This window comes from Pyxicephalus adspersus, chromosome 6, assembly GCF_032062135.1.
Source record: "Pyxicephalus adspersus chromosome 6, UCB_Pads_2.0, whole genome shotgun sequence".
Taxonomy (NCBI): domain Eukaryota; kingdom Metazoa; phylum Chordata; class Amphibia; order Anura; family Pyxicephalidae; genus Pyxicephalus; species Pyxicephalus adspersus.
This window is the reverse complement of record NC_092863.1, coordinates 2,675,056-2,703,055: the sequence shown is the minus strand read 5'-3', so window position 1 is coordinate 2,703,055 and position 28,000 is coordinate 2,675,056. Positions and strand designations below refer to the sequence as shown.

The following is a 28,000-nucleotide window of genomic DNA, read 5'->3' as shown; positions in this document are numbered from 1 at the left end:
ATATATATATATATATATATATATATATATATATATATATATATATATGGAACATTGGAGAAGGATCTTTGTAGACACGTCCACCTTTTCAGAGAGTTGATCTTACTGATTGTACAAGGCCTGTTCCTGAATGAGCCTTGGTAGGGTAATGTGTAGCTCTCCATAGACATCCCATCATTGGCCATTTTGGCAGCCATTTATGTACGGGGAAGGGTGTGGAATAATCTGTGTAGACACCGCCAACTCCTTTTTTTTCAGCACAAATTCTAATCTGTTATGTCTTCTCCATAGACATTAAATCATTGGCTAATCTGCCTGAGAACAAAACGATAGGAGACTGGCATCCGATGTCTGTAAGCTTTAAGTGTGTATGATGGGGCTGTGTAGCAAAACCTTTACATGGCCTTCCTGTCTCCTTAATCTCTGCCTGATACATAAAACTAATTCATTTACAGGTTCTCAAATCCTTTTTTATATTCATATTATTATTGTTGCTGATATAAATCACTATTTAGGCAGACAGCTCTGTACTCCTTATTAGTTACACCCATGGCTTTGGCTTTAGTTATACCCTTGCCTATGGGCGACTTATGTTAGGACTCTGATTTCCTTTGCTGAAGTCCCTATGCCAATGTATATCTTTATATGTGTCTTCAGCATGGTTTTTTCCATTTCTTCTTCGGCATTGGCAATCCATCTCTCTCTCTAATGACATGACAGGACCGCTTACTCTGTCAACCAGGGCCAGGGGCAGACATAGGTGCAAAGTTCCCGGACCCTTCTCAGACAACCGGGACCCCACGGTTGGCTATGTATGCCACAGAACATGTGTTATGCCACTCCTAAGGGTTACGTATTACATTGCAAACCTAAGCTCACAGGAAAGAGGTAGGTGGATGCTTGCTGTTATTCAACTCAGAAATGAACAATGTCAGGAATTGTAGGGTAGCAGAAAGGAGGTGAGTATTGCAGCAAGAGTTGCTTTTATGTTTCAGCTGCTGGATGGATTTGCAAAAACCCCAAATAACATAGAGTTTAGGGCTAAGACATGCAAGTAAAAGCAGACAACCCGGACTGATAGTTCTAGGAATATCTACTTGAGTATCCATTTCCTCAACCAATATTGATCCCAAGATCAGGCAGAAAAAATGTCTCTCTGTTTATTGTATTGTATGCACATTTTAGTGTATTCACAGATTCCATCTGAAGTATTTTGCACCCTCCCAGAGCCAAGAAAAAATTCCTGTTCTATTTATTGGGGCCCATGTCACGCTCTTCTTATCCTGCTCATTACTCCCAAGCTGTGTCACTTGGGGGGGGACGGAGGCTCTTTAGCAATGTATAAGCTTGGTCCAGCTTGTAGACAAAAATGCTAACTGATTTCATCTCCGCAACTTTTGGTATGCTTATTAGTCACTGATATACAGACAGCTGTTCCTAGGAGAATCTGCTATTTATTACAGACCACGTTCCAATTTCAAATCGGAAAACCCATAAATTATGATAGATTTATCTGAGTTTTAATCGTAGCATATGCATATGTAACAATAATGAAATGTGATTTATTAGCTTTTTATATACAGAGGGAGATATAAATATAAAGATGTTCATTTCAAACTGTTGTTTGTAGACAATTGCCTAGTAAATTGGTTGTAGCTTGAGGAACAGGGGAGCTTATACTATCAGAAGCTCTTGGTTCACCACCCCCCTTTATTGATGCAACTTTTATATCTTTTATTTAGACAGTCCCTGCGGAAAAGCTCGGTAAAATCAAAGCTGTCGGTCCATTCGGAGAAATTGTACCCATCGCTGCGGAAAGGATCCATCAGACCGGATCCACATCCCCACCAAGTTAAAAAAATATTTGAAGCTTTAAGGAAAGGACTAAAGTAAGTTGACCTGCTCGTGTGATTGTCAACAGTATATGTGGCTGCTACATTTGCTTTGTTATCCCAATCTGGTTTTGTAAAAGTGTAGGGAAGTTTAAACCTTTTGTCATTTTTTGGGGGGATTTACCATTACTTCTTGTCCTGTAGATAACCTTAGAAAATTATGGGTAATGTTGCTATGCTTTTCTCTCATTTCCCCCCATTTACCTTCAACAAGGCTTAAATCTGACCCCTATCCTTTTCTTCAGAGTTGTTCTCCTGTACAGGCTGCTCTCCTGTACTAAAACTCAGGTTTCACCGCACCCTGTGATCTTGTCACAATGTGCTTTAGAATCTGCAGTTAGTCAGATAGAGCCTGCCTCATTCCCTGGATAACCTTGTACTGATTTTAAGCTTCACTCAAGGCATTCAGGAAAGATCAGTAACCAAAATCTAACTTCTGCATAGACCTTTTCTGTCGAGAAGATGAATTGTGTGTATGAGTTTACTTTAAATGAACTGCTTCAAATTCTTTATGGTTGAGGCCCATCCAGAAAGAGGATCCTCTGCAAACAGCTGCCCCCCAGTTCAGTCCACATGGGGTAGCTGCTTTATATTACCTATTGGGATTCCGTCTGCTTGACCTGGGTAATTTACACTTCCATTTTATAGTTCTTTTCTACCAGAAACAGGTGTGAGAACCGATGTTTTTTATGAGATTCTATTTCAGTCCCCACAGAAGCTTACCACATCTGTATTGATCAACAGATGTTGTGTGCCTATTGGAAGAAAGGGTATTAAATGTGCTTATTTATTTGGATGTGTAGCACTGACATATATAGCAACGTTGTACTGTATCAATCTCAGAGGAGCATACAATTAAGTGCAGGAGAACACCTACATGAATGAAGAATGGTGTCTGTTATGGCAATCAAACCCACAACCCCAGTCCTCATGGTGTGAGTTTTAACTACTCTTCAATATCTACTTTTCTTTCTTCATGACATATTTAAAGTGTATCTAAACCCCAGTCTTTTTTGTTTTGAAAAGCGTAGCACTTAGTTCCCCAAATCAAGAGGGCAAATCTTCCTAGCAGGGACCCAGACAGCAACTAGAACATGACATGGTTACTATATTTTAGATGTTTTATAATGTTTTTCCAGTACAGAAAGAGTTAATCATGGGATGTGGGCCTACTTCTGATGATGCAATATAACTTCATAATGTTAAACTGAACTCTAATGAAGTTCAAAGCATCTTCCCCCCCTTAAGCTTTGTAACATCTGTTATTGTATAGGGTGAGCAGCTTTGAGAAATCTGTTTAAAGCACCTCATTAATTCATAATATCTCTCCAATGGAACTGATAGGGTTGTGCATGGAAAGCCTATGGGGGCCACTTCTGAGTTTTTTCATCTTAAAAAATAGATGCAATTTATATGTGACTTCCAAAATCTCACAGAGCCCAGGAAAACACGGCAAACTGCAGTATACTGTCCTTACTGTAACTATGCCAGATTGATGTTCTTGGATAATTCAGTTTAGTTTTTTTAAGTACCCCTGCAAATAATTATTAAGAATACTTTTCTTTTTAGTGTTGAGGAACCAAAGGCCCTTTGCTCTGTGTGGAAGTATTGGTCTCTGTGGTCCCCTCTGTGGAGGTGGACTCACCCTCTGCTAAGTCAGATCCATAGCCCAGCAATGAACAAATTTAATGGCCTCTCCTGATTGGAGAGATCTTTGCAGGAAGACTACTGTCCAGAGAACGAGGGTCCTTCATTGCACAATTATGGCATAGGACAGGCCTTTCTACACAAGATGTGGCTGTCTTCTATTCCACATATTTATAAACACTTGTGTTTTAAATGGTTGATTTTCTTTGGGATTACCATTTCCAGCCTTGATTGCCAGCTGTGCCCTGTGTAATCTGTGACTTGTATTATGATTGGCATAAACATAACCCGAAACATCTTTGGTACATTTTGCAGTGAGTACCTTGAAGAACATCAAACCCAGCTGGATTTTCTGGCCGGCCAGCAGAAGGACATGAAACGCAACTCCAGGCTGGTAAGACTGAAAGCTTTCCTGTTGTGAGTAAGACTGGCATAGTGCCCGCCACGAATGAGACATCCAGTCTCCACTTCCAGTGTCCCCTCGTTATAAACTATGTGCTCAGGGTTTTTTATTTGGTAATTAAGTGGGGAATTCCAGAATTACTGTAAGTCCTAAGTAACAAAGAATCCCCCTATCAGGACAGAGACCAATAAATTGTTCCTAAAATATATCTTCCCATAGGAAGATTTCCCCTCACATTCTGATCCAGTGACCACTATAAAGTTTTACATTTCCTATCACTTTCTGTTGTGGCGACACCAGTACAAATACAGAGGATGAATCCAAAACTAGAGGAATCAAAAACTAGAAACAAAAGTTTGGATTTTAATAGCACCTAAAATTCGGATTTTACCTTAGGATTAGCTATCCTTGAGAAACCACTGATCTGAGCTTCATAACATACTGTAGATCAGTGTAGACTCTTAGGTTGCCTACTAGATTGTAAGCTCTTCGGGGCAGGGTCCTCTCCTTCTGTATCACTGTCTGTATTCGTCTGTCATTTGCAACCCATATTTAATGTACAGCGCTGCGTAATATGTTGGCACTATATAAATCCTGTTCAATAAAGATAATAATAATATATATAATAATTGGTGGTCAATGTAGAAGTGACTTCTTTCATTATTGATCATTGTGAAAAGGTCTATTGACATTAGGTGGTCAAAGGAGAAGTAACCCTTCTGGTCTGTGGTTAGCATAGGATGGAGGTCATTCTGGCCTTGCTATCTTCACAAAGAACCCCTACCAACCACTTGAAGAACCCCCGGTTGAGAATGGTTACTTTAAGTTTAAATAAAGACAACGACGGGAACAAATTATATCACACAATAAAAGGAAATCCCAATGTTTTTTTATAGTGGGGACACTGGAAATCATAATGAAGTATGTTGTTATGCATTTATTAATATGTCTCCATATTGCATATTGACGTTATCTTTCTTAAATCACAGGGATTTTTTTATGATTTAGATAAGGTAAGCCCCACCTTCTCCATCAGTCACTTATTCCTATTTTTATTTTAATTCTTGGTTCTTTTCTACATATATTAATAATTTTCCCTTCCATTTCTAAGGAAATTCGATTAATGGAAAGACACATACGGAAGCTGGAATTCCACATCAGTAAAGTGAGTGCTTTCCTTAATTAAACTCTACATCTATCTTTCCACCCAAATTCCTGGGGAATCCAATGGTTGTCCTAGCCTGGCCAATGAAAATGATTTAATAAATGGCTTACAGGTCCTCTTTAGCAAGGCAGACAGGCGTGTCGATCCGAATCCAGATTCGCAGTCATTGTCACATCTGGAGGACAGATGTCATTTTCTCATGCTCACACATACTTCACATACATGTGCCATGACTAATAGATTCCTGTCACACATTTTTTTTATTTTGTTAAATAGTTGCGGTCAGCGAAGTGGCAGGAGCTGACAGCAGTAAGTGTGCGGAGTCTTATTATAAATGTCATATGATGTATAAACTGAAAGAGCCAACCAAATTTTATTACTTTCTCTAAACTGTAAAAGAAAGTGACATTGTCTGCCTGTAGATCTCACCCTTTGGAATAAGACCATCCAATCATAATTCTTCTAACTGGAAGCTTGTCCAATCAAGTTCCCTCCAACCTAAGACCTCTGGTCATTTTCCATGCAAATCAAGGCAATTTAATTGTGTTCCATTAAACTGGAGGCCATTTTATTATGTTCTCTGCAGCTGGGGGCCACCAAATCGAGTTATCTGCAATTAGATTACATTTAGTTGTGTTCCCTGCAACAAGAGGTCATCTAATCTTGTTTTCAGCAAGTGTAGGCCATCCGATGGTGGACCTTGCAAATGGAGGTTATCTGGTCATGTTCCCTTCAAAAAAAGGCCATCTAATCATATTTCCTACAACTCCGAGCCCATGTGATCAGGTTTCCTGCAAATAAACTTCAGGTATGTTTCTTTCATTTCTTTGATCATCTTCCTTCCAACTGGAGACTGTCCAGTCATGTACCCCTGATTTAAAACTTTTTAACTGAGTTCCCCTTAACTAGAGGCTGTCTGGTCATGTTTTATTGAAAAGGTGCTTCCTATTCTAAATGGAGGACTATCCGATCATATCTATACTGTAGGCTGTGTAATTTTGTTTTCCCCAACTGGAGGCCATCTGATCTTGTTCTCCCTGACTCAAGGGTTATTCCTCCCTATTGGGAATTCTACAGAAAAACGTTACCTTACATGAATTTTATCTACATATGGGCATGTGGATGGTATCTATAATGAAATGTTCTGCATAACAAAAGAAACCTTATCTTTATAGCAGTCCACATGACCCAGGCCTTCATCATCACAATTAAAAATAAATAACTAATTATTGTTGATGAACATACCCGCAATAAATTTACTTGGCTGGCCTCAACCAAAAAAATGAAGAAGAAAGAAGAAATTTTCCTAGCACAGATTTGACTGTATACAGATAGTGGCCGGTCAATGCCAAAAACCATTGAGGGCTTCAGCTGTGACCTCTAACCTTACTTAAATTATACACAAGCTGTTACATAGCATCCTTCTGTTACCCAAAGACAAATCACAGCATTCATAGATTCCCACTTAATGGCAGAATATTTTTAGAACTTGGCCGCTTCTCCTTAAGAACCATTGACAAGGCTCGAGAAGAGTTCCTCGTCATTGGTCACAGCGGAATAAAAGATCACGATGTTCCAACAACTCTGTTACAATTCTTACATGGATGCAGGCTCTTCACAACTCAGTATCTTGGCGACTTGCTACAAACCTATCAGTCGCTTTCCCTCTCCTGGCATGCCATCTGTCATTAAGGAAAAATCCTCGCTGGCAATTTGCCTGAATGGAATTTGTAGCATTTTCAGGAAATAGCTGCATCCTTAGCCTGTAATTTGGAGGTCGTCAACAAGATAATGACCCCCCTACCACATTCCTAAGTTCCAGAAATGGCTCTAAGAAGGTTCATTGTTCCAAATGACAAGTTTTGAGGATGCCGAACAGAAATATTCCCATATTACAGCTTGCTGCTGTAAAAGATGAGGACTTAAAGTGGACCTGTTATCTAATATCTTTTTTATGCTAAGTAATGCTAAGTATGTTGGAGGTTACACCTGGTTACACCTGATCGTGTCTACATCTGTTTCTCTTTTTAAAACATTTTTATTCAGGAATCATCCAGGGTCACCATCTGCATCCTGCGATGCTGGCTCAGGGATGACACATCCATGTAAATTCTGGTTCCTGTGTAGTTTATGGCTGTATTCATGCCTAAAGTAGATCAGCCTCTGGTCTTGTAACTTGCTACAAGCTTACAAAACTGCATAATATGATGATAATATATAAATACAAGTTAATAATAATTAAAGTCTGAACACTGGGGTAGAAGAAACTCAGGAAATGCTTCCTCCTGTCCGCAGCAGCTCAATGACCTCCTCTCCTAGGAAAGTCACTGACAAGATCTCTGTTTTTAATATAAAAAGTTAGGGATTTTGTGCAAATTGATACATTTGCAGGATATTGTTGCATGTCAATGATTTATTATTGCCAGTTTATAAACAGTTTATGTGAATATGATATGTGAACAGCATATGTGAATATGTGAACAGCATATTGGAATATGTAATTAGAGCAATGCAATAGCTTCCATCACTGATTAATATGAAAGCCATGACTACGGTAGAGAATATGAAAACGCTCACCCTTACAACAACCACCCTGTTCTCACCAACCAGCCCCCATTGTAATAAATCACCCTACACCCTCTTTGGTAAAATTATGGCCATAGCATCCCGTTTTATTGCTACAACCTTTAGAAATCAACCTTTCAAAATTTTAACCATTTAAAACATTTAAAAAAAATTTTTAAACATTTTCGACACATTTTAAACATTTTCCAAACATTTTCAAAAACAGTTATAATTTTTCTTAAAAGGTCCATGAGAGTACCCCCTCTTCTACTAACTCTTCCCCAAAACTATCGCTCCCTAAAACAGGCTCCCAGCCGCTACCACGCCGGCTCGGGAGCAGTAAACGGGCATCTTCCGCTCCATTTTGCAAGAACTCCATACCTTGATGGGTTCCAAATCCTCAATTTTGTTTTTGATTTTAACTCCAATGGACCAACCAACGAACCGCCTTGCTGCCATGACTGAACCCCAACCCCCTTGGACCTTAACCTTATGGAGGGAGGGTGGGAAAGTTTTCTTCCTAGCCGTCTCTTCAGCAACTGACCTCTCCCCTCAGTGGGCTCCCCTTATAACTGCCCTTTGACCCACCCATCAGACCAGCATCACCCCATGCCCTTAATCCAATCATTTTAAAATTAACCAAATTCCCTTCCCTTCCCGCCTTCCCTTCTCACCAAGACCTATGTGGCCTTTTGCCTATATATTTTTTTTTTTTTTATGCTACAGGCCATCTTTTTATATTGTGCTGTGTTGTATAATGTCAAATTAAAGTCAACCTATATTACATCTGAAATGATTAATATGTACCCAATTATGAGGAAGTGACAGGTTCACTATTCACCTGCTGGAGGCGGGTAAAGCACCTGGAACTTCTAGGTATGGGGATCATGTGACTTTCTTGCCTACCTCATACAGTGGTCCAAGCTGCTAATCACCAGGCCGAATATGTATGACGGTGGTGGGAAATAGCGGTCACAGGGGAGAGTGTCCATTGACAGAGTAGCATGGAGGGGATAAGTATTAGTGGGATTGGAGGTCCCATTAAGCAATGTTATTTTGTGTCCGCAAGTCAAGTAAACAGGCCTCACATTTGTGTCTGATACCGTCTGAAATGTAAAATTCAGGACGGCAGCAGAAATGCCTGCAGAGGTTGCTATAAGAAATCGAAGTGTTCAGTTATAATTCTATATATCATTACAATCCTGCCATCATTCCCATCCACAGCTTGAATGGGCCCGAGTAAGGGTGGGGAGGTCAACAAATCAACATTTGGTCACTTGCCAAGGTTGCTGCGCACCGTCATTGCACCTTATTAAAAATGGCCATCATGTTTATTGCACTGCACACTCCATCCAGAACTTCTTTCCACTAGTCATAAATTATCTGTATAAAAAATCCACAAAACTGGGTCATCTTCCCATTATTTGTATCTGGTACCTGATGCTGCTTGTCTTCTTGCAACCAAAAATGAGTCACATCCGAACTTTATGTTTCCCTTTGGAACTCAGATTTGGAGCTAATTCCCAAATAGTTTCAATGTCAGCCTGCCAGGAGTTGGGAAACTTTTTGTCCTAAAACTTAAAAGAAAAAAGAATCTGTTCCTCAGTAGGGATTATCTCCATGCTATCTGTGTACGAACATTGATGAGAATTATTAGATCATTATGTCAAACTGTTTTGCACACTGACATGACAATGTTCTGAATTTTAAAAACTTTAAGCTGAATTTTTTTTCTAATATAAAACATTAAAATATATTAGGGATCTGTTTAAACTGGCAAAGGATTTGGCCTTTCAATTCTGAGATTTACTCTTTCACACAACAATGCCCTATCTGATAGTAGAGAGGAGCCAAACTTTTCTCCACTGCAGTTCAATTGGAGGTAAATCCACCTCTCAGTGCTGAGGATATCTTTACCGGGTTCTTTTCTAGGTTTGAGATCTTCAGTTATTTTTATTGACCAGACTCGGCTGATTAATTTCTGTGCATGTGCACAGGAGTTAATTCATTCTGCTATCAAAGCACGCTGAGAATGTACACTGAGCTGCTCATTAGTGCATCTTTAATTGCTTTACCAAAAGGTGCAGCAAGCATGCAACTCATTGCTTTATAACGCAGCACACTGATGTGAAGAGCTTCATGGAGCAACTCTGACTTTTGCTCTTTAAACTCACAATGCCGAGACCAGGGTGGTATCTCTCTGTCTAAGTAGTGAAGATGGCAGAGCTCCATATTTACTCCTAATTTATATTGTTAGTTCATATTCAGAATTTTGCAGTGACTGATACTGGTAATTTTTTATATTTCTTACAGATTGAGGAGCTGTACGAGGCCTACTGCATACAATGGAGGCTGCGGGTTGGGGCCAGCAACATGAAGCATGCCTTCTCTCTGTCCCCTACTACAAAGGCTTCAAGGGAAAGTCTCATTGAACTGTACAAGAACTTTCAGGAGTGCACAGAGGTGGGTGAAAAGCCTCTTCACTGTTCTGATTTATTTAAAGCTATGGTCAGCAGAACATTGTGGTCAGCAAATGCTGGGGGCATCATTGCATTAAAGGAGAAAGCTGGAAGGAGCTAAACAATTTACAGACTTCTAAGGCTGTTTTGCAATATTTTTTATTATAGTAGACACAACCCTATCACTAAAACCTCATAAAAAAACTAATTTTAAAATCTGCATTTTTTATTAAATTGATCCCTGATGACCCTTCCTTGAATGCCCTTGTCATAAGGCGATGGCGCTTTTCTCAGTCTTACAATTGTGCTGTGGCATTATGACTCCATCACATATACCTTTGATAAACACTATAAGCATCCTTGTCGACACACATTACACATAAATGGCCCACTATCGTCATTATCGGTAAACAAGCCCAGAGCAAGGATGTGCAATCAGGTGGCTGAATATTACCGCAGGAGAAAAAAAAATTACAAAACAATGGAAAACTGATTTTTATTGAACAAATAATACATTTAGGGTTTACAACTATCTCTGTAGAATTCTACAACAAGAGAGCTGAATATTAGAGTAATCGGAGCCACCCCATCCCTTTCTGCTTCTAATCCTAACTTAATAAGTCTGTGTCCTTCCTGAAAGTGCCTAATAAAAATTCCTGCTGTAGGCAGCCGGCCAGCAGACAGGACCTGATTAAATACTGCTTCCTACTTTTTATTACAAACTTAGAAACAGATTTTAATTAGGCCTGCTTTGCCGACTGGCAGCACCAACTTCAAAAGGACTTTGTATAGGACATTTCCTGTGACTTGAACCCCTGCTCCACCTATACATTGATTTATGGAGTACTTTAATAAAGTTTGGCAGATTTTACAACATACACCTAGAATAGATAAGCATCGTACATCTCCAGCAATTCACATGAAAGTGCAATACCAGTTATTATAAGTAAAAGTACCATTTCTGGCAGCACACCGCATGCTACCTATGTGTACAGTGCACTGCCTCTTAGCATGGTACTTTGGGGTTGCATTCATACATTGAAATCACATCGGGTTGCATTCATGTTGCAGTAACGCAAAGTGAATGCTGCTACTTAGACTTCTATATACTGATTGGCACTTTATTACATCAAGGCATTTACTGTCTGTTCCTACAATGGATAATGAAAAAGTGAGATTGCAGGATGGTGCTGGAGCTGGCACTAGGTAACAGAAATATTGTATCACCATTTTTGTAACAATGACACTGCGCTCCCCATAGATCTGCACAATCCCATAAATGTATGTAAATGACTCTGTTGCTGACACCAAGGGCCCTTCGGTAACTCAATCCCTGTTAGGGTTAGGCCAGGCATCTGCTATCCATTAGCCTGAGAAGGCTCAAACACAATGCAGAACATGCCGGAAACATGAGTGGATAATGGTGGGGATTACCCTGAAGATATGCTGTCTAAACTAAATTCCATATTTCTGTAAAATTCTTAGGACTAATCTCTGTTCCCTAAAATACAAACAGAAATAATTTGAGGGCATTTTAATTCTCCGCATGCTAAGGTCTTCTTGACTCAATAAATATTTTTTTTCTAGGATATGTGTGCAATTGAAGGAGCGTTGGAACTGCATTTGGGGGAATTTCTCATTAAGATGAAAGGTAATGTTGCAGAGTCAACAAAGTCATAAAAATAGATATATGCTTAGATAATCCTTGAATACATTCATTAGACTTCACTTTCCTGTTACATTATTTGCACACCATGACTAAATAAGACCCCTCAGTCAGAGTTTGACCAGCGCTCTCCAAACTTGGTCAGACTTCTTCTCTGAGGACATTTGTTACAAGGGATGTGGATTTTTTCTTAGCTGTGCAGACATTAATCTTTTCAATGTTATTTTTGAGGTTATTATTATTATTATTAATAAACAGCATTTATATAGCGCCAACAAATTACGCAGCGCTGTACATTAAATAGGGATTGCAAATGACAGACTAATACAGACAGTGACACAGAAGGAGGAGAGGACCCTGCCCTGAAAAGCTTACAATCCAGTAGGTGGGGGAATTTCACACACAATAGGAGGGGGATATGTATGGTGGGAGGTAGTGGTGGTTTCAAAAAACAGAGGAAGACGGGTAGGCAAGTTTGAAAAAATGGGTTTGAGCGTTCTTTTAAATGAGCAGAAAGTAGGAGCAAGTCGAATAGGACGAGGAAGACCATTCCAGAGAGTTGGGGCCGCTCTAGAGAAGTCTTGTATCTGTGCGTGTGATGAGGTTATGAGTGAGGAAGTCATTAGTAGGTCATTGGAGGAGCGGAGAGAGTGGCAGGGGGAGTATTTTTTTTACCAAGTCAGAAATGTAAATGTCCAATACCTGTGGAGGGATTTGAAGGTAAAGCACAGGAGATGAATTTGATTCTAAGGTGAAATGGAAGCCAATGGAGAGAACTACAAAGAGATGTAGCGGAAGAGGAGCGGAGGGAAGGATGGATGAGTCTGGCTGCAGCATTCATAATAGATTGTAGAGGAGAGAGAGAGAACTACAAAGAGATGTAGCGGAAGAGGAGCGGAGGGAAGGATGGATGAGTCTGGCTGCAGCATTCATAATAGATTGTAGAGGAGAGAGTCGGGTTAGTGGAATACCAGGTTTACCTGGATTTGATACCCACATTGTATGCAAAGCCTAAAGGTCACAAATTCTCCCCATTTCTTCCCTTTGCCAGACTATTTATGATCAAAATGCTAACACCAGAGTCTGTACTCACCAATGAGGTTTCTTGATTGGATTGGTAAATGTTGGGGTGGTGGAGATTGGTGCCGACTTTGATGAAAGACAAGGTATTAGACGTAGACCATTGTGCCAATTTAAAAGTTAATGTATCAGAGACACACAAAGTGGGCAGGGTGATATTTTACTTTTTATACTGAAAATCTGTACATTTTAAAAGTGATGTATATAAATTTTGATTCACTTTTCATAAACAGTTTGTCTTGTAGGAGAGGACAGTATTAAATAATTTATTATCTTCCAGTAGTTCTGGGAGTGATTAAAAACCTTTCAAATGACTGAAGGAAAAAAGCAAAAACTTGTTTATTTGGGAATTTGGTGAAATGGGCCATAAATTGATCATTAAAGTATTTTTTAGAAAGTTTCACCATCTTTCTCTCGTCTAGGTCTGGTGGGTTACGCCCGGCTTTGCCCTGGAGATCACTACGAGGTATAGTAATTATTTATCTTTTCCATCCAGGGACCGTTCACCATGCCCTGCTTCATAAACCATGAAATACTGACATCATCTTCCCAGAATTCTCTGCAACATTTACTGGAACCCCAGACCTGCAGTATGCCAGGCCCAAGAGATCATGGACAATCCTGGCTGCAGATAAATAGTCATATATTCAGAAAGAGGATTTATGTCCTGTCATAATAGATTGTATTAGGGTGTGACGTAGGGCTCGGGGAGTATGAAGGATGTCTGTCAATTCCCTGAACTATAAAAGAGGGTTTTACTACCAGCTCCAGGAGGATGTAAAGCTCGCCAAGTCTGGCACACAGCTCCAGCAAATTCCAATATTTTGGTCTAATAAGTGAATTGGCTGAAATAGTGGATTGCACTCTTTTTGGGATAAATTCATTTAGATGTCTGTTACCTAAAAACTGGTGGTGAGGACTTTATCCTAGATCTCAGACTGTTTTACCTCTGTGACAGCAGACATTAGGAAGTGATCCTAAAACTGATTTTATTGGATTTTTTATTGCATGTGATTCGTTACAGCAAACTAACTGAGCTCCAAAAAAATGATGACCATGGCGCTAAAAAAAAAAAACCATGAGAGCTGTTTAGTTTGTAGTCATGTACAGCCAGGATGGAGACCTGAATTTCTTTATTGCATCTTAGAGCTTGCTCACCTCCATTCTTCTATCCATTAATTGATCATTAAATAGACCAAAAAATGGATTTTATGTTTTGTAAAATAACACATTTCCTGATTCACTTGTATTTTTATATAGTATATAAAAAAGCCTTGAATTACTGAAGCTTTTTCGTAGAAGTCTCTTTGCTTTCTGGAAAGGCCTTTTTTGCCTTATTGCATGAATCCTTTATGTTGGTCCCAAGAACTGAGCACCAGCAAGAGACCAATTAATGGAGACATTAGCCATATTTCCCCCAGCTTTGTAAATTTACCTCTAATTGTCTGGGGATCCCAGTCTGATACCTTACCAATGAAAGTTGCACCATCTTGGTCCACTCAAAGGGGAGTCATTGCTATCCTTTCTATGAGACTGATCACTTCATTGATAGAATTAAGCTTATATGTGAATTATATCATCCCTATTCAATGTATAATTCTGCTCTTTTTCTTTCATAGGTGCTAATACGACTCGGCCGCCAGAGGTGGAGGTTAAAAGGCAAAATCGAAACAGATGACAGCCAGATGTGGGATGAAGAAGAGAGAATATTTATACCAAATCTTTGTGAAAACTTTGAAATCAAGGTATATTGTGATGCACTACAAAACAAAGTATGTCATTCATTTGCATTGGCAGCCAAATGCACCCCATTGAACAGAAATGTAGCACACAGCAATACCCAGATGTTGCCAGATGTACTGGTAAGATGTGTTTGCTGTGTCATTAAGAATTAATTGCATTGACACATGACTGCTGCCAAATAATACAAAATATAAAAATAAATAATGTAATACTCAACTTAGTCCAAATAATAAAATAATGATTGGTGATTTTGGCAAAACTCACTTTTTTGGCACTAAAACTAGAGTTATCTATCTCCTAAGACATAAGTCTGTAAATGAAATCTTTAAAAAACGATCATACAACATGCGTCTATATTTATGTCTTTTATTGTCACGTTAAAATGCTGGCTCTACGTTTCAGGGCAGAGTTACACGCAAGCAAGGTAAGAGTTAACCAAACCCTTCCAGATGTAGAGGAGCCGTACAGAGCTCCATAAGGGTTCTGGTTATGGGATTTGGCTGCCCTCCAAGACATCTCTTAGTGTTAAAGGTCTTGAGGGTAAAAAGGTATGCATACCTTGCATTAAATCTCTGCGTAGGGCTATTGACGGCTCAGTGTTGCACACAGTGGCATGCAGCGTGTAAATTGTAGAGTACCCCCAGTGCACCAATAAATCTGCCTGGGAACCTCTGACATACCAGTGATGTTGTGTTGATATGCCTGGAATTTACGGGAGAAAGTTTTATAGATGATGCTACACACTTTGCAGATTTTCCCAAACAAGTGTAGTTTGAAGGCATCATCACTATAGCGTATATAGCTCTTCTGATGATCTCACAGCAGTACAGCCATTTGTATAACTAAAAGTGTCTGTGTTTGTTTCTTAAATGCAGATTTGCAATGGTTAGTTCATTTTAGGCATTGCTTGGGTAAATATGTATGTGTTAAAAAAAAATTACATTCTAAACCACCACAGCTTCTTTATTACATACAATCAAAAAATTAGCAAACATATTCTTTATAAAGAGCAGTGAATCTTACATTCAGCAAATATTGCTGGGGAATCTTTCAGGTCCACGTGTTTTTAATGGCTGTAATCGGTTCTTCACCAGAAAATGTTTGACTTTTAGATTCCCTTCTTTACAAAATGACGTATTTGTTTTGTTTTTTCCCTGGGAGCTTTGTTCCGGGTATATAGTTATCTGGTTATAAGTGTATCCCTGCTACCCCCAGCATCTTTCTAAAAGTATTTTTTAATATTGTAACCAAAACCAAAAATACAAGAAATACCTGAACCAAAATTGACAATTATTATACAATGTTACACAGACCAGAGTTAAAAGGATGAAGAAAATAAACTGTATAACAGATAATGTAACATTATCACTATACAAAGTTTGTAAACTTTCTGTAATACTTTCACCATTTTTGAGATTGCATGATTAATTTTTCATTTATATATAACAAGTATATCAAACAAAGAATAAATCAAACCATATTAGAACAGTGACTAATGAAGGAAGGAGAAGAAAATATGGGAAGCAGGCAGATGATAATGGATGTGAAAGGGAAAGTAGTATTAGGACTTGCCATGAAGCTATAATGGGACCATAAGAATCTATAGCCCAGCATCTTTCTATAAACCCTATTTCATCCATTCCACAAGGAACAGGAATCAAGCACCCCTAAAAGTAAATATTGGGATTTCAACACCCCACTGTTTTTGTAGTCCTGGACATTAGAAAGTCTGATTGCTATATAAAGTTTACAATATTTTTATTTGCATCTAGAATAAGGGTGTTCTCAGATTACATTATTCATTCACATAGGTTTTTAGTAATGAAAAATCAGGATTTTAAGTTCATGTATACACAGTTTTACTTCTGGATTTCAATTGTTTTAAGCTGTAAGATGTTTACCTCTATTTTGTTAGGTTGTAGAGCTTCGTGGGTTAACCACCATCTCAGTTGGCGTTGTGACATGTGACAGTGCAGACTTCTTTACCACTCGGCCGAGAATCATCATAGTAGACATAACAGAACTGGGAACCATCAAACTTCAGCTTGAAGTCATCTGGAAGTAAGTGGTCCAAATTTTAACAATGCCATATCAGCTCAAAGCAGCCAAAACAAATGGCTGCATTCATTGGCTCCCACACGGACACCATTGGGTCTGGTCATTATGGTCCTTGGTACAGAGACTGATGTGAGCGTCTCTGTGTTTTCTGTACAGCACTGCAGATATATATACATCTAGGATAAATACATTTGTATCATGGAAGGTAGAATACTTGGTAAATCTACAAATACCAAACTATTTGTTCTTGGTTGGCTGTCCATTTTTCTCCTCTGTACCTATGGGACCAGCGATAGTTGTCACACAGACTGGACTTAAAGTGTTCTTAACCTGCAAAAAAAAAAAGAAAACTAATGCAGGGCCCACATCTAAAGACTAGTAAGCTGCAATATATCACATTTATATTTATACTATTTATATATATATACTATTTATATATATTTATACTATTTATATATATACTATTTATATATATTTTTATATTATTTATATATATACTATTTATATATGTTTATACTATTTATATATATATATATATATATATAATATTTATTTATCACATTTATCTGTATACTCCTAACCAAAACTGTTTGTATATCATTTTAAAGTCAGATCCAGCAACATTTGTTTTCCTCCTCCCGGACTCTAGGAAGCCCTTGTCATGTATAATAATATACAGATGTATACATTAAATCATGAGATCGCTCACCTGCCTGCTTATAAGAGCATCTTGTCATGTTTGTTTATTGAGAGGTAACAGACTTGTAGGGTCACAGACTAACAGCTGACAGGGTGCATTAAACAGACCTACGATGAGTAATTAAAAAGGTTTCATCCAGAGAAAAGGAAGCATCTGGTGGCTGACTTAGAAGCCATGGAATAGGTAATCTAGATACAATACAACACATAAAGTCAGGATTCCAGATGTGCAGGAATTATGGGGGACAGCAGCTGCCAAAGCAAAGACACACAGAAGTTTCTGTTGCTGCTGCAAGATTTCCCTCCCCTCCATAACAATGCATTGATGGGCCGAGGAATTATTCTTACCTGGCCAAAACGTAGTGGAAAGATATCATTGGAAAAATAAACTACCAGAAGAGGTAATAAATTATTAGGCTGTTCAGCCCTTCCAATGCTTGAGGTTATCACCACCTGACTCTCATAATGATAGTTTATTATTGGAAAAGCAAAATGACCTTTGCCATTCTGATAATATCAGCTTCCAAGGCTTGGAGATCACGTGTAATTGATTTATATGCCAGTATTGGGCGCTTCAATGTGAGCCTGCAATGAAAACAAATATGAAAGCTTCCAATGGTGACTCTACTTTGGACAGTTGGATAAAATGCTCAATATTTAGGATATACCTGGTCTATAAACCAGCGGCTCTGGGTGTACAGTGAGATAAATGGCTCTATATTAGAAAGTATCTGTTCTAAAAAACAAGGCTCTAGGTGTACAGTTGGTTAGATGATGCTATCCGGTTTATAAAGCTGCAGATCTGGATGTATATTTGGATAAATAGGTCGTTTTTTAAGTCATATCTGTACTATAAATCAGCGGCTTTGTATAGACAGCTGGGTTGAACATGCTGTACATCTTGATTTTGTAAGTCTTTTGGGTTAGTTCTGGCCTCCTAACCTGTATAGCAGGCCAATAATTAGGGGATATTTCATATTTTGGCATGTTCTGATCACACAAGTAGTTCTTGCATCCAGTAAAGAAGAACCAGGCACATAGCTCATTGGTTTATAAATGCTGACTTGCTCTGGGCCATATATCAAATCTCTAGAAATGTATTAATACAAAATAAAAGAAATATTTATCTTGAGACACTCTAAAAAGATAACATTTGTTTTCGCTCTCCGCCACCTTCTGTGATTAAGCATTCATTGATGGCCTGACGTCATTGAGCACAATACAAACAGCAGAAGATAGCGTTGGCGGCTGCGTCTTGTTTTACCGCTCATCGCCAGAATTGTTTCCCGGCACTGATGTTGTTGGAAGAATTGTAAAGTTTGATCCCGGCATGGATTGCACAAAAAGTCCCTCCGCCTCTCGGCAGGGCGACACTTATTTTAGGCCCTCCCCGTGGAGCACGCTTGGATTGTGTCGATAAATTATACATTCTGTACGTGGAGTGCCTCCGACGTCTCATCCAACACAAACAATGCGAGATGTCCCGCTGGCTCAGGAAACGGCATTTGCAGATTCAACACGCTGCCTTTAACCCTCCTGTGTGACCGGAAGCATCAGCAAACGTTAAAAAGTTTATAAAACTGAGACTGTATGGAGTAGGGGAGCAAGATTTAACAAGTCAAACTTTAAAGGTGAACTCTGGCCTTTTCTATTAGTCCTGCTTAGTTCTATGCACTTTTCTTCTGTACTGAAATTGCAAAAAGCTGAAAGTTAAGGCAGGTGACATGAAATCTGGAGGACATCCAGCATCATCTAGTACTTTCCTCAACGATCTTACTGCCCCTAGCTCACCCCTTTCATTTGTTGGATTTCAGTTCTCCATTCAATCATGGATGCTTAATATTATTATTTTACAGTATTTATATAGCGCCATCATATTACGCAGCACTGTACAAAGTCCGTAGTCGTGTCACTAACTGTCCCTCAAAGGAGCTCACAATCTAATGTCCCTACTAGAGTCATATGTCATTAATGTAGTCTAAGGTCAATTTAGGGGGAAGCCAATTAACCTCCTGGGATGTGGGAGGAAACATACGCAGACACGGGGAGAACCTGCAAACTCCATGCAGATAGCATCCTGACTTGGATTCGAACCTAGCGCTGCAAAGGCCGGAGTGCTAACCTCTGAGCCACCGTGCTGCTTAGAGTTACATATATGCATTACCTTGGATATAAATACAACATATCTAAGAATGCTCACTCCTCCACACTGACATCCATCTATTAAGGTGTTGTGATAATCGCATAACTTTTATAGACCATTGCTCATAGGCAGTGTGCTGTGATGTTTGCAGAAAACCATTGCCACCCCCACCAATTATAAGATTGTGAAGTATACAGATGAGAATGGAAGTTGTGAGGGCTTGCATGGTTATATGGTAGCATTCCAGGAATCAAATGGGTTAAATCCTGTATTCGTCTTTTTGCTTAGCAATCTGGATGTCATCGTTCTGGCATTTCAAGTTTTCTTGTTTATTTGTGTTTTCTGTGTCCGAGGTAAGGTGTTAATTAAGAGTTCCAAATCTTGCGTGTTTAGTGAGAATTCCATATGAAATGTAATCAGTTTGCATGCAGACGGCGGGCGTGTGTAGTGTTGTGTCTGTCATGACAATCTACAATATTCAGAAGTTACTTTGTTTGCAACTGTTTATATACCGACCATCCAGAATGAATTAGGATGTAGACATGGTGGTTACAATGTGGGCTCCAAGAAAAAAGCTTTTGAGACACCCTAAAAGTGTTAATAATCATAAAACCCACGTCACATATTTTTTTAGGTTTTCTAAGTGTCAGTGTTTAATAGTTTGGGGATTCACAAAAGTTTTTATATACCGGTAATTGTTTTTGAACACCCATCTGTGAATATGTTTTTATTTTGAGTCGCCAAGTGTTGGTGTGTTATTGTTCCGCGTCTCCAAGTTGCACTGTTCTTGTACACTCAACTGTCAATGTATCAAAGTTCTGGGACTCCAAATGTCCATGGGTTATTTACTAGTACCTCGAAGTATTAGTGCTTCATTGCATTAGGACCTCCAAGTGTCATTTTGCCATTGGGTTGCCTGTCTAAAATATCAATGTGCCATTGTGTTGGGTCCCCTAAGTGTCAATGTGCCATTGTGTTGGGTCCCCTAAGTGTCAGTGTGCCATTTTGTTGGGTCCCCTAAGTGTCAGTGTGCCATTGTGTGCCATTGTGTTGGGTCCCCTAAGTGTCAGTGTGCCATTGTGTTGGGTCCCCTAAGTGTCAGTGTGCCATTGTGTTGGTTCCCTAAGTGTCAATGTGCCATTCTGTTGGGTTCTTTTGTCATTGTCCTAAATTCTAAAGTGTCATTATTGGACCCCCAAGAGCCAGTGCATCATTGTAGTGGGACCCCCAAGTGTCAGTGTTCCTAAACTTCCAAGTGTCATTATGTCAAGAGTTGTAACAGATGACTTTGGTGTACAATCCCTCCAACATTCTTAAAAAACTTTTTATAGCTCAAACCCTGATCTATTCTAATATAATCCATATATGATCTCTGTATCATCTTTTGACAAACTGACCAATTCCTTTACCAGCTGTCTCAATGTTTTCCTCCCTAATGATATCTAAATCTCATTTAGGAGATGCAGGCATTTATATAGACCTGGTTTAGATCTCACTGATCTGGTCATTTGTTATTTAGTGTCACTGAGGTTTATCCACAATGTAAGGATCGCTCTAGCAGGCACACTCTGTTCCATGTGTAAATCTCGGCCATCCGTCACTTCTGTGTTCACAGAAAGGCCAAAGCCGAATCTAGCACTTCTTTTTCCATGACCTGTATGAGCGCAGCACGTTCCTGTAGCGGCGTCATTCCTCGATCACAGCTGTGCTGGACTCCTAATGGTAAAACAAAGCTCAGAAGATTCAGCCAGAAGGCTCTGAAATGTCCCAGCACACAACTAAAAAGATATTCAGTCATTTGACTTCACATCGGAACATTCTTCACATTCCTTGTCTTTTTCTTTTCTGAATAAATGTGTCACAATCTATTTACAGATAGGAAGAACTTATGAAAAATTAAAATAAAAAATGTATTAGCATGCTGACGGTCTTTGCTTCCCTATTTGAAAATTGAGTATGTTTCTTTTTGTGTACTTATAAAACCCCAAATCTCTACCAGATGTAAGCAAAATCATGCTATATTTTTAGCCATTTACAAGAATGTTTTCCATTGTCCTTGTGGAATCGTTACGAGAACTTTTGTACTTTTGCATTCAGTACAACATCTTGTCATTAAAGTAAATTCCAAAGCTGGCAGGTTATATAACCCTCCCCTGGCACAGAGACTGATATTATTATTATTATTATTATTATTAATATTATTATTATTAATAAACAGGATTTATATAGCGCCAACATATTACGCAGGGCTGTACATTAAAAAGGCATGTTAATGGTGCAATATTCTATGTACAACATTATGGAATATGTTGGCTGCTCCTATGATGCAGAGACTGATGTGAAGGGTATGGTGTTTTGGAATAGGTTAGTGTGTAATTGTTCTTGTAATTCCTCCAAGGGATACTGGGAGTATCAGTGGATGGTATAAGTTTCCGATTGTAGCCGGTGTATCTGTGTTCCGGGTCTGATGTCTGTTTAGGAAGCAGCATGTTTTCTGGCCACACTTTGATCGCTGCCTCCATCTCTCTCCCGGGGTTTGGACTAGAGATCAGATATCTGCTCCCATCTCATTGAGCTACCACTGGTGCTCATATTTATTCTGCAGAAAAGTTTTAATGGAATATGAGATGTTCAGGGGGATCTGTAAACCAGTGCCAGGCCATTGTCATTGGCAAGCAGAGGCTGCAGCTTGAGCATCCTATTCATTAACTAGAAGAATTATTCTACAGCTTACAGAGGATCAAATTTGACCCAAGCTACCTGAACCATGCCAAGGGGTAAACAGCAGAGGCGACCGCCTTGGGCACTTAGGCAGGATTATGCTGTAAGTAATGAAGGGAAGGCGCCTTGGGCTTTTCACCTAAAGAACCTTGTCCTAGAACACAGCTAGTGCACCTAAAAATTTAGTCCAGTTGATGGTTTTTCTGAGCAGGTTTCTTTAAACATTGGAAGCCTGTGTGGGTTTAGCAACCTCCTGTTTTGGAGAAATGTTGGAGCCTCTGTTAGGTTTCATCTGCTCTTTGTGTCCCATTTAGAGATTTTCTCTCTTTTTCTGAGCTGTCACTGGGATAAATTTGAAAGAAATCTCACCCATGGGGACAAGGAATGCAGAAGAATATTTTGTATTAGCGAGGTAAAGCCATGTGACGGGTTAAACTTTTCATCTGTGCTCAATCAAGCATTGCACAAGTTTTCTGACTCTTCTCAGTTGCATCCCTGGAATTAATCCAGATTATTAAGTGATGGCATGTGCAGATTACAGCGGGGATAGCGGACTCTACCATGCTGTGCCTCTCTCACCAGGCCGCGCTTAGACCGCAGTGCGGTTTTGGGTGTCTCTTATTGCATATTCACTGCAGTTTTTTTATCATTCCAGCAAAGTAGAGGACGGGCAGCTGCCACCTTTCCTTCAACCTTTGATGTGCGCTTCCCGCAGACGCCAACATCGCAAGATACATTTTGCCTCCTACCACTGAGAGAACGTGCTGGATTACCTTAGCTAAATATATATACCAGCCAAAAATATTAGTGATGTGACCACAAGGGGTTTTGATACTTCCTGGAAATCAGTAGTACATACACTTTAGATGGATGTAGATATGTTTCCGCATTACCGGCCTGGCGGTATATCCTGGTCGGTATTGCTACAGCTGCCCCATAGATGCCATCTCTTTCCTATACCAGTACCCATTTAGATTTATTTCCGTTTTTAATTTCCAGTGTAGAATAACACATCTATGTGATATACATCTGTGTAGTGTGTTACCGTGCCTTGCATTTTTATAAAAATGGTAATCCGATGGATGGGGTGTTGTGATGCCATTAAGTGTACCCCAGCACTATATTATTGTACTGTGTTACCATGCATTGCATTTTATAAACAGATCACACAGGTACTTTGGGGTCACTGGCTTCACATTATTTTTTACTGCTCTTCCTTAACCACATGCACATTAAAACATGCTAGCACATATGCTTCAAAGCACCAAGGAATGTGGAATTGTGTGTTAACACATAGGCTGGTGCGCTGGTTTACCATTCCTTGTTAATGGTGCTACTAACCCACCCTAAAAATGGACAACAATGCAAGGCAAGACAATGTGCGGTCATGTGGTGCAGATTAAAAATGCAGCATGTGTGCGATTTGCTGCTTTAGGTAGATATTTCAAATGAATGGTTTGCTGAACGCAACACGTAAAACTCAATAACCAAAGTGCAATTATCAAAATGCAATTTAGTCTTATAGTGGAAACAATCCCAAACTGTTTATTCTTTGTCTGTCCGTCCACCAATGTCAATCATTTTGCAGCCATATTTATAATGGCGGTGTCTTGAGGTGCAAGGAAGACTTTGCGTCCAGCGGTCTGTCCGATGTTCTTAACACTTTGCAGCCTGCATACAAGAAGGGGGAGCTGCGGTCTTGATAGTTTAGATATCGGTCAGCCGGCAGTGTGTCGCTTGTGTTTGATCTGCATTACACACAATTATTTGTATGTCTCACGTAACGCTCCGTCTGATGTGTTTAGATTGTAGCATGATTCAAAGAGGAACAGTAAGGAAGCCGTGTCTCCTGACGGCTGTTCTCCTTCATGGCGTTATGCGGATTACATGAAAGTCAGGTTATGGTTTCCAACTTGCAGTGAGAAAAGGCAGCTTGTGTTTTTGGAATCCTCCTGACCGCACTTACCGGTGAAAATTTCCAGCTGCCGGGTCTCGTGATCGATCTGAGTGTTATTGTATGCGTCGGCCTGCTCTCTATTCCTAGGAAAAATTACTTTTTGTTAAAATTCACAGTTTTACCCAAAACTAATATTTATGGTTACAGGATTATACATGCTCCAAAAATATCCCCAGCTAATAGAAAACTTAATAATGGTGTCACTGCTACTAAAATAATCTTGTTAAGACTTGAAAGTTTAAAATTGAGAAGAGTGCGACGCCTTCACAATGGCTACATAAAGGTGCTGGAAATCTTATTACTGCTATCTTAATTGTAGAAATCATTGAGTGTTTCAGATGTGACATTAAAATTCAAATGTTAGTTTTCGTTCTTTACGAATCATGTGGCTGATCTTATTATTATTATGTTCCTATTATATAACATCATCATATCTGCAGTTCTGTACAATATGGGGAGATAACAAAAAACATGCAAGGGGTTACGTAACCTGAACTATGGAAGATGCATTGGGAAGACCCTCACACAAGATCTTACTATTTACAGGTTGTTAATTAAAATGTTTCCATTGTATTTCCTTCATTGCGCTTTTATTTATCCTCAGCCCGTTTGATAGCAGCAAGGTCCTGTCCACGCCTGGAATGGGCAACAAGTTGTCATCAAGCGTTCGGAAAGTTTCTGTATACCACTGGACTCCACCTAATACGCCCAACTTCCGCGACAAATTCTACCTTGTAAGTATTATTAGTACAAAATTCATCCAGTTATTTGACCCTGAAGATGATGGAGTGCTACGGAATTATGCACCAATGTCTTTATTTTTTGAACACTTGTCAATTAATACAGAACTACTGCCACAGACTTAGAGTCAGGATTGTACGTTTACACTGGGGGATAAAGGGCTGGGAACAATTTATGGAACCTTCTCCTTCTCGTCTCTATATTCCATTTATTTTCGTGTAAGATTTTTTAGGTTTCATTGAAGAAGAGCCTTACCAAATACTGGTTAAAAGTACAAACTCACAGGAAAAAGGCACAAGAGGAAAAAAAATGATTTGGCAGGATGTTAGTCAGCAAAATGTTTGGAGAGAACTAAACATACTAAAAATTGTTTATAAACCTTCAATTTATGGTGGCCTAACCTCTGCCAAGGTTTAATTTTAGGTGTGGTTAGTGTGGGGAAGAATAACCTCTGTCAGGCTAATTTTGTCATGTGTGCCCCTGCCGGGGAATTTTGAGTCATTTCCTGTCCTGATAAGTAAACTGGAAGTGAGGGAATACCAACAAGAACATCAATAAAAGCCAATTCTGGCTCTTCCCATTTCTACTTTAATAAATCAGTAGGTAATAAGTAAACTGGAAGTGAAGGAAACCAAGCAAGAAGATCATTAGAAGTCAAAAGAGCTTCTTGGTCTTCCCAGCTCTACTTTTAGAAATCAGTATTGTTTCTCTAATGTACATTCTACATGTCACACTCATTTGGTTCTGTCTTTTTTCCAGCAAGGTGACCTGGACAGCACATACCCATCCCTGGATAAGGATATCCAGACCCCGTACATACTGAGCTACTTGGCTAACAGTGGCCTCCTTAGGAGCCGCAGAAGTGTGGAGACAAGTACAGAACTGAACAGCGTGGAGAGTCTAAGGAACCTGGAGGAGAATGAGGATGAAGCCACCACACATCCTAGCCCACCGTCTTCTTGTGGGGACACCCTGCCCTATTCATCCACCCCAGAACTGAGAAATGAGTCACAACCTGACCAAGGCAACCAACCACAGAGCCACGAGACACTGGACATTTTAAAAGAGACACCCAACCATTTCCCACACCAGACCATGAAACCCACAAAGCTTGAGTTTGATAAAGACACCACAATAGAGTCCATAGATGAGAGCCTGACCAATGTTATCCTTCTGGAAGAAGATCCAGAGGATGTGGAGCAGATTTTAGAAAGTAAAGAAAGTGACAAAAGGGATTCGTTAGCAAGTCGACTGGAGGAGGTCTTAGATTTGGTCAGATCAGAAGATGTCATAAGGCAAAAGTTGAAGGATATGGAACAGTCGGTTCTTAGCTTGAGCGAGAGAATCAGGGTAAGGGATATGTGGGATGGGGAAGGGGGTTCCTTTGGTCTATGAAGGCTGGAGTTCTTTAAAAAATAATTGATTTTCTCAGGGTTTGATTTTAAAACGATCACTATGTTCTTATCATGTTCTCATCTATTACATACTCCATATGGCCAAGTATTGCTTATGTACAACGTTCACTCACTCTGCACCCAACAAACCAGGCTCATTCAGAGTGCCATTTGCTGTACTCTAATTGGTGGTTCTAGGTTGGCAAACAGTAATTTTAATGCTCTCTTCCCCAATCACAATATTTGTCCTATTAAATCTAATACTAGTATTGTAAAAGTAACCAAATATTTATGGGGAAATTGGTGGCACGCAACAGTTGTGGGAGAAAGGGGGTAGGGGTGTGTGGCCAAGGCTGGGACAAGGTCCTTTGGCACCCAAGGCGATAAGACCAATGTGCTCCATAAACTGTGAACTTAGCACCAAAGGGGCCCCCTCTTCTGGCCCTTTATCCTAGTTCTGGTGGCAGGAAGTGTAAATCCAAATTTTATTTTCACACTTTCTAAACTACGTAATGGTACAACGTTTAGTTATAATAACCCTGATTTATTAAATTTCAATGTTTTTAAATAACACTTAAGGCATGCTAAAAAAAACATTCTATTATATTGACTAACAGTTTACTTTTGCATACCTTAAGGTACTGTTTGAAGAATTAGGGTCAGGGACTTGTGATTTCAGCATTGCGTGATTGGGATTTCAACAAGTGTTTACATTTAAACAATATTGAAGGAGATTGTTTATGTTAAGTGAAATTCCATCACGCACGACACATATTTACATTTCATTATAACATATCAGACACCCACGCTACCATCTGAGGGAGACATCCGCCGAATCTGTGATAAGACCTCGGTGACAGCAACATCCAACCCTTCCAACTGGGATCTGTCATCTTCTCACGTCACTAAACTTCGGTTATATTCCATCGAGCATACAGTTTTTGCTTCAATATTGGGGGAGACTGGTGGCCTCTACTACCCTTTTTTTTATACTTCTCGTGGGCTTCTCTTTTGTGACCTCTGTTTGCCTGTGATCATGAGGAGCAGTATAGTAATGAAACAGGAAGATAAGGACTCATAGGTTTGGTTTTATAATGGCAGCAAGCAAGGAAAAATTAAGCTGGAGGGTGACTCCATTTATTGCGTTCCACCCAAACCTGATATACCACCAGAGCTTTTTTCAAATAATGATTTGCAAAGTGTAGCAGTCAATAGCAACAAAACTTTATCTGATAATGGTAGTCATAAAACCTAAACCAATCCGAGTATCACCTGCACAGGAACTACTTAAGGGGAGTATTACTGCAGACTCATTTGAGTTTAGCAGGGGTGTCAATGTCTTCAGTGGAGACATCCATGGGTATCCTAAGGTTGTCCGTATCTGTATTCAGGGTCACCATCAATCATTTCTGCTACAAGATGTGCTCCTGTGCTCTCTTTTTTTAGGAAGCAGGTTCAGCAGAATGAGTGCTGACTTCTGAATCAATTAATGACTCCTGATGGCTCTGGGAACTCCACTGATGCCAGATTGCCATGCCCTTGATCGGAGTCTGTTACAGGCAACATGATAGGAGATGGATACTAAGTTACCCCTTTAGGCTAGAACAATGTGATGTGATATCCCCCTCTGCCACTTAAATTTGGAACCCCCAGCTGTGCCACACCAT

The 28,000-nt window shown here is 39.5% G+C and overlaps 1 protein-coding gene across 3 annotated transcripts in view; it reads left to right on the top strand.

Annotated features, from left to right (window-relative positions):
• The window catches only part of RIPOR3 (RIPOR family member 3), a 72,584-nt gene that overhangs the window by 33,066 nt on the left and 11,518 nt on the right, over window positions 1–28,000 (top strand). For all 3 annotated transcript variants that reach the window (XM_072414150.1, XM_072414151.1, XM_072414149.1), the window contains exons 3-13: window positions 1,743–1,889; window positions 3,855–3,933; window positions 4,932–4,955; window positions 5,054–5,107; window positions 9,986–10,135; window positions 11,719–11,782; window positions 13,300–13,343; window positions 14,497–14,622; window positions 16,536–16,681; window positions 24,803–24,932; window positions 25,699–26,289. In XM_072414150.1, the coding sequence (XP_072270251.1) occupies window positions 1,743–1,889; window positions 3,855–3,933; window positions 4,932–4,955; window positions 5,054–5,107; window positions 9,986–10,135; window positions 11,719–11,782; window positions 13,300–13,343; window positions 14,497–14,622; window positions 16,536–16,681; window positions 24,803–24,932; window positions 25,699–26,289 (1,555 nt within the window). The remainder of the gene's footprint in view (window positions 1–1,742; window positions 1,890–3,854; window positions 3,934–4,931; window positions 4,956–5,053; window positions 5,108–9,985; window positions 10,136–11,718; window positions 11,783–13,299; window positions 13,344–14,496; window positions 14,623–16,535; window positions 16,682–24,802; window positions 24,933–25,698; window positions 26,290–28,000) is intronic.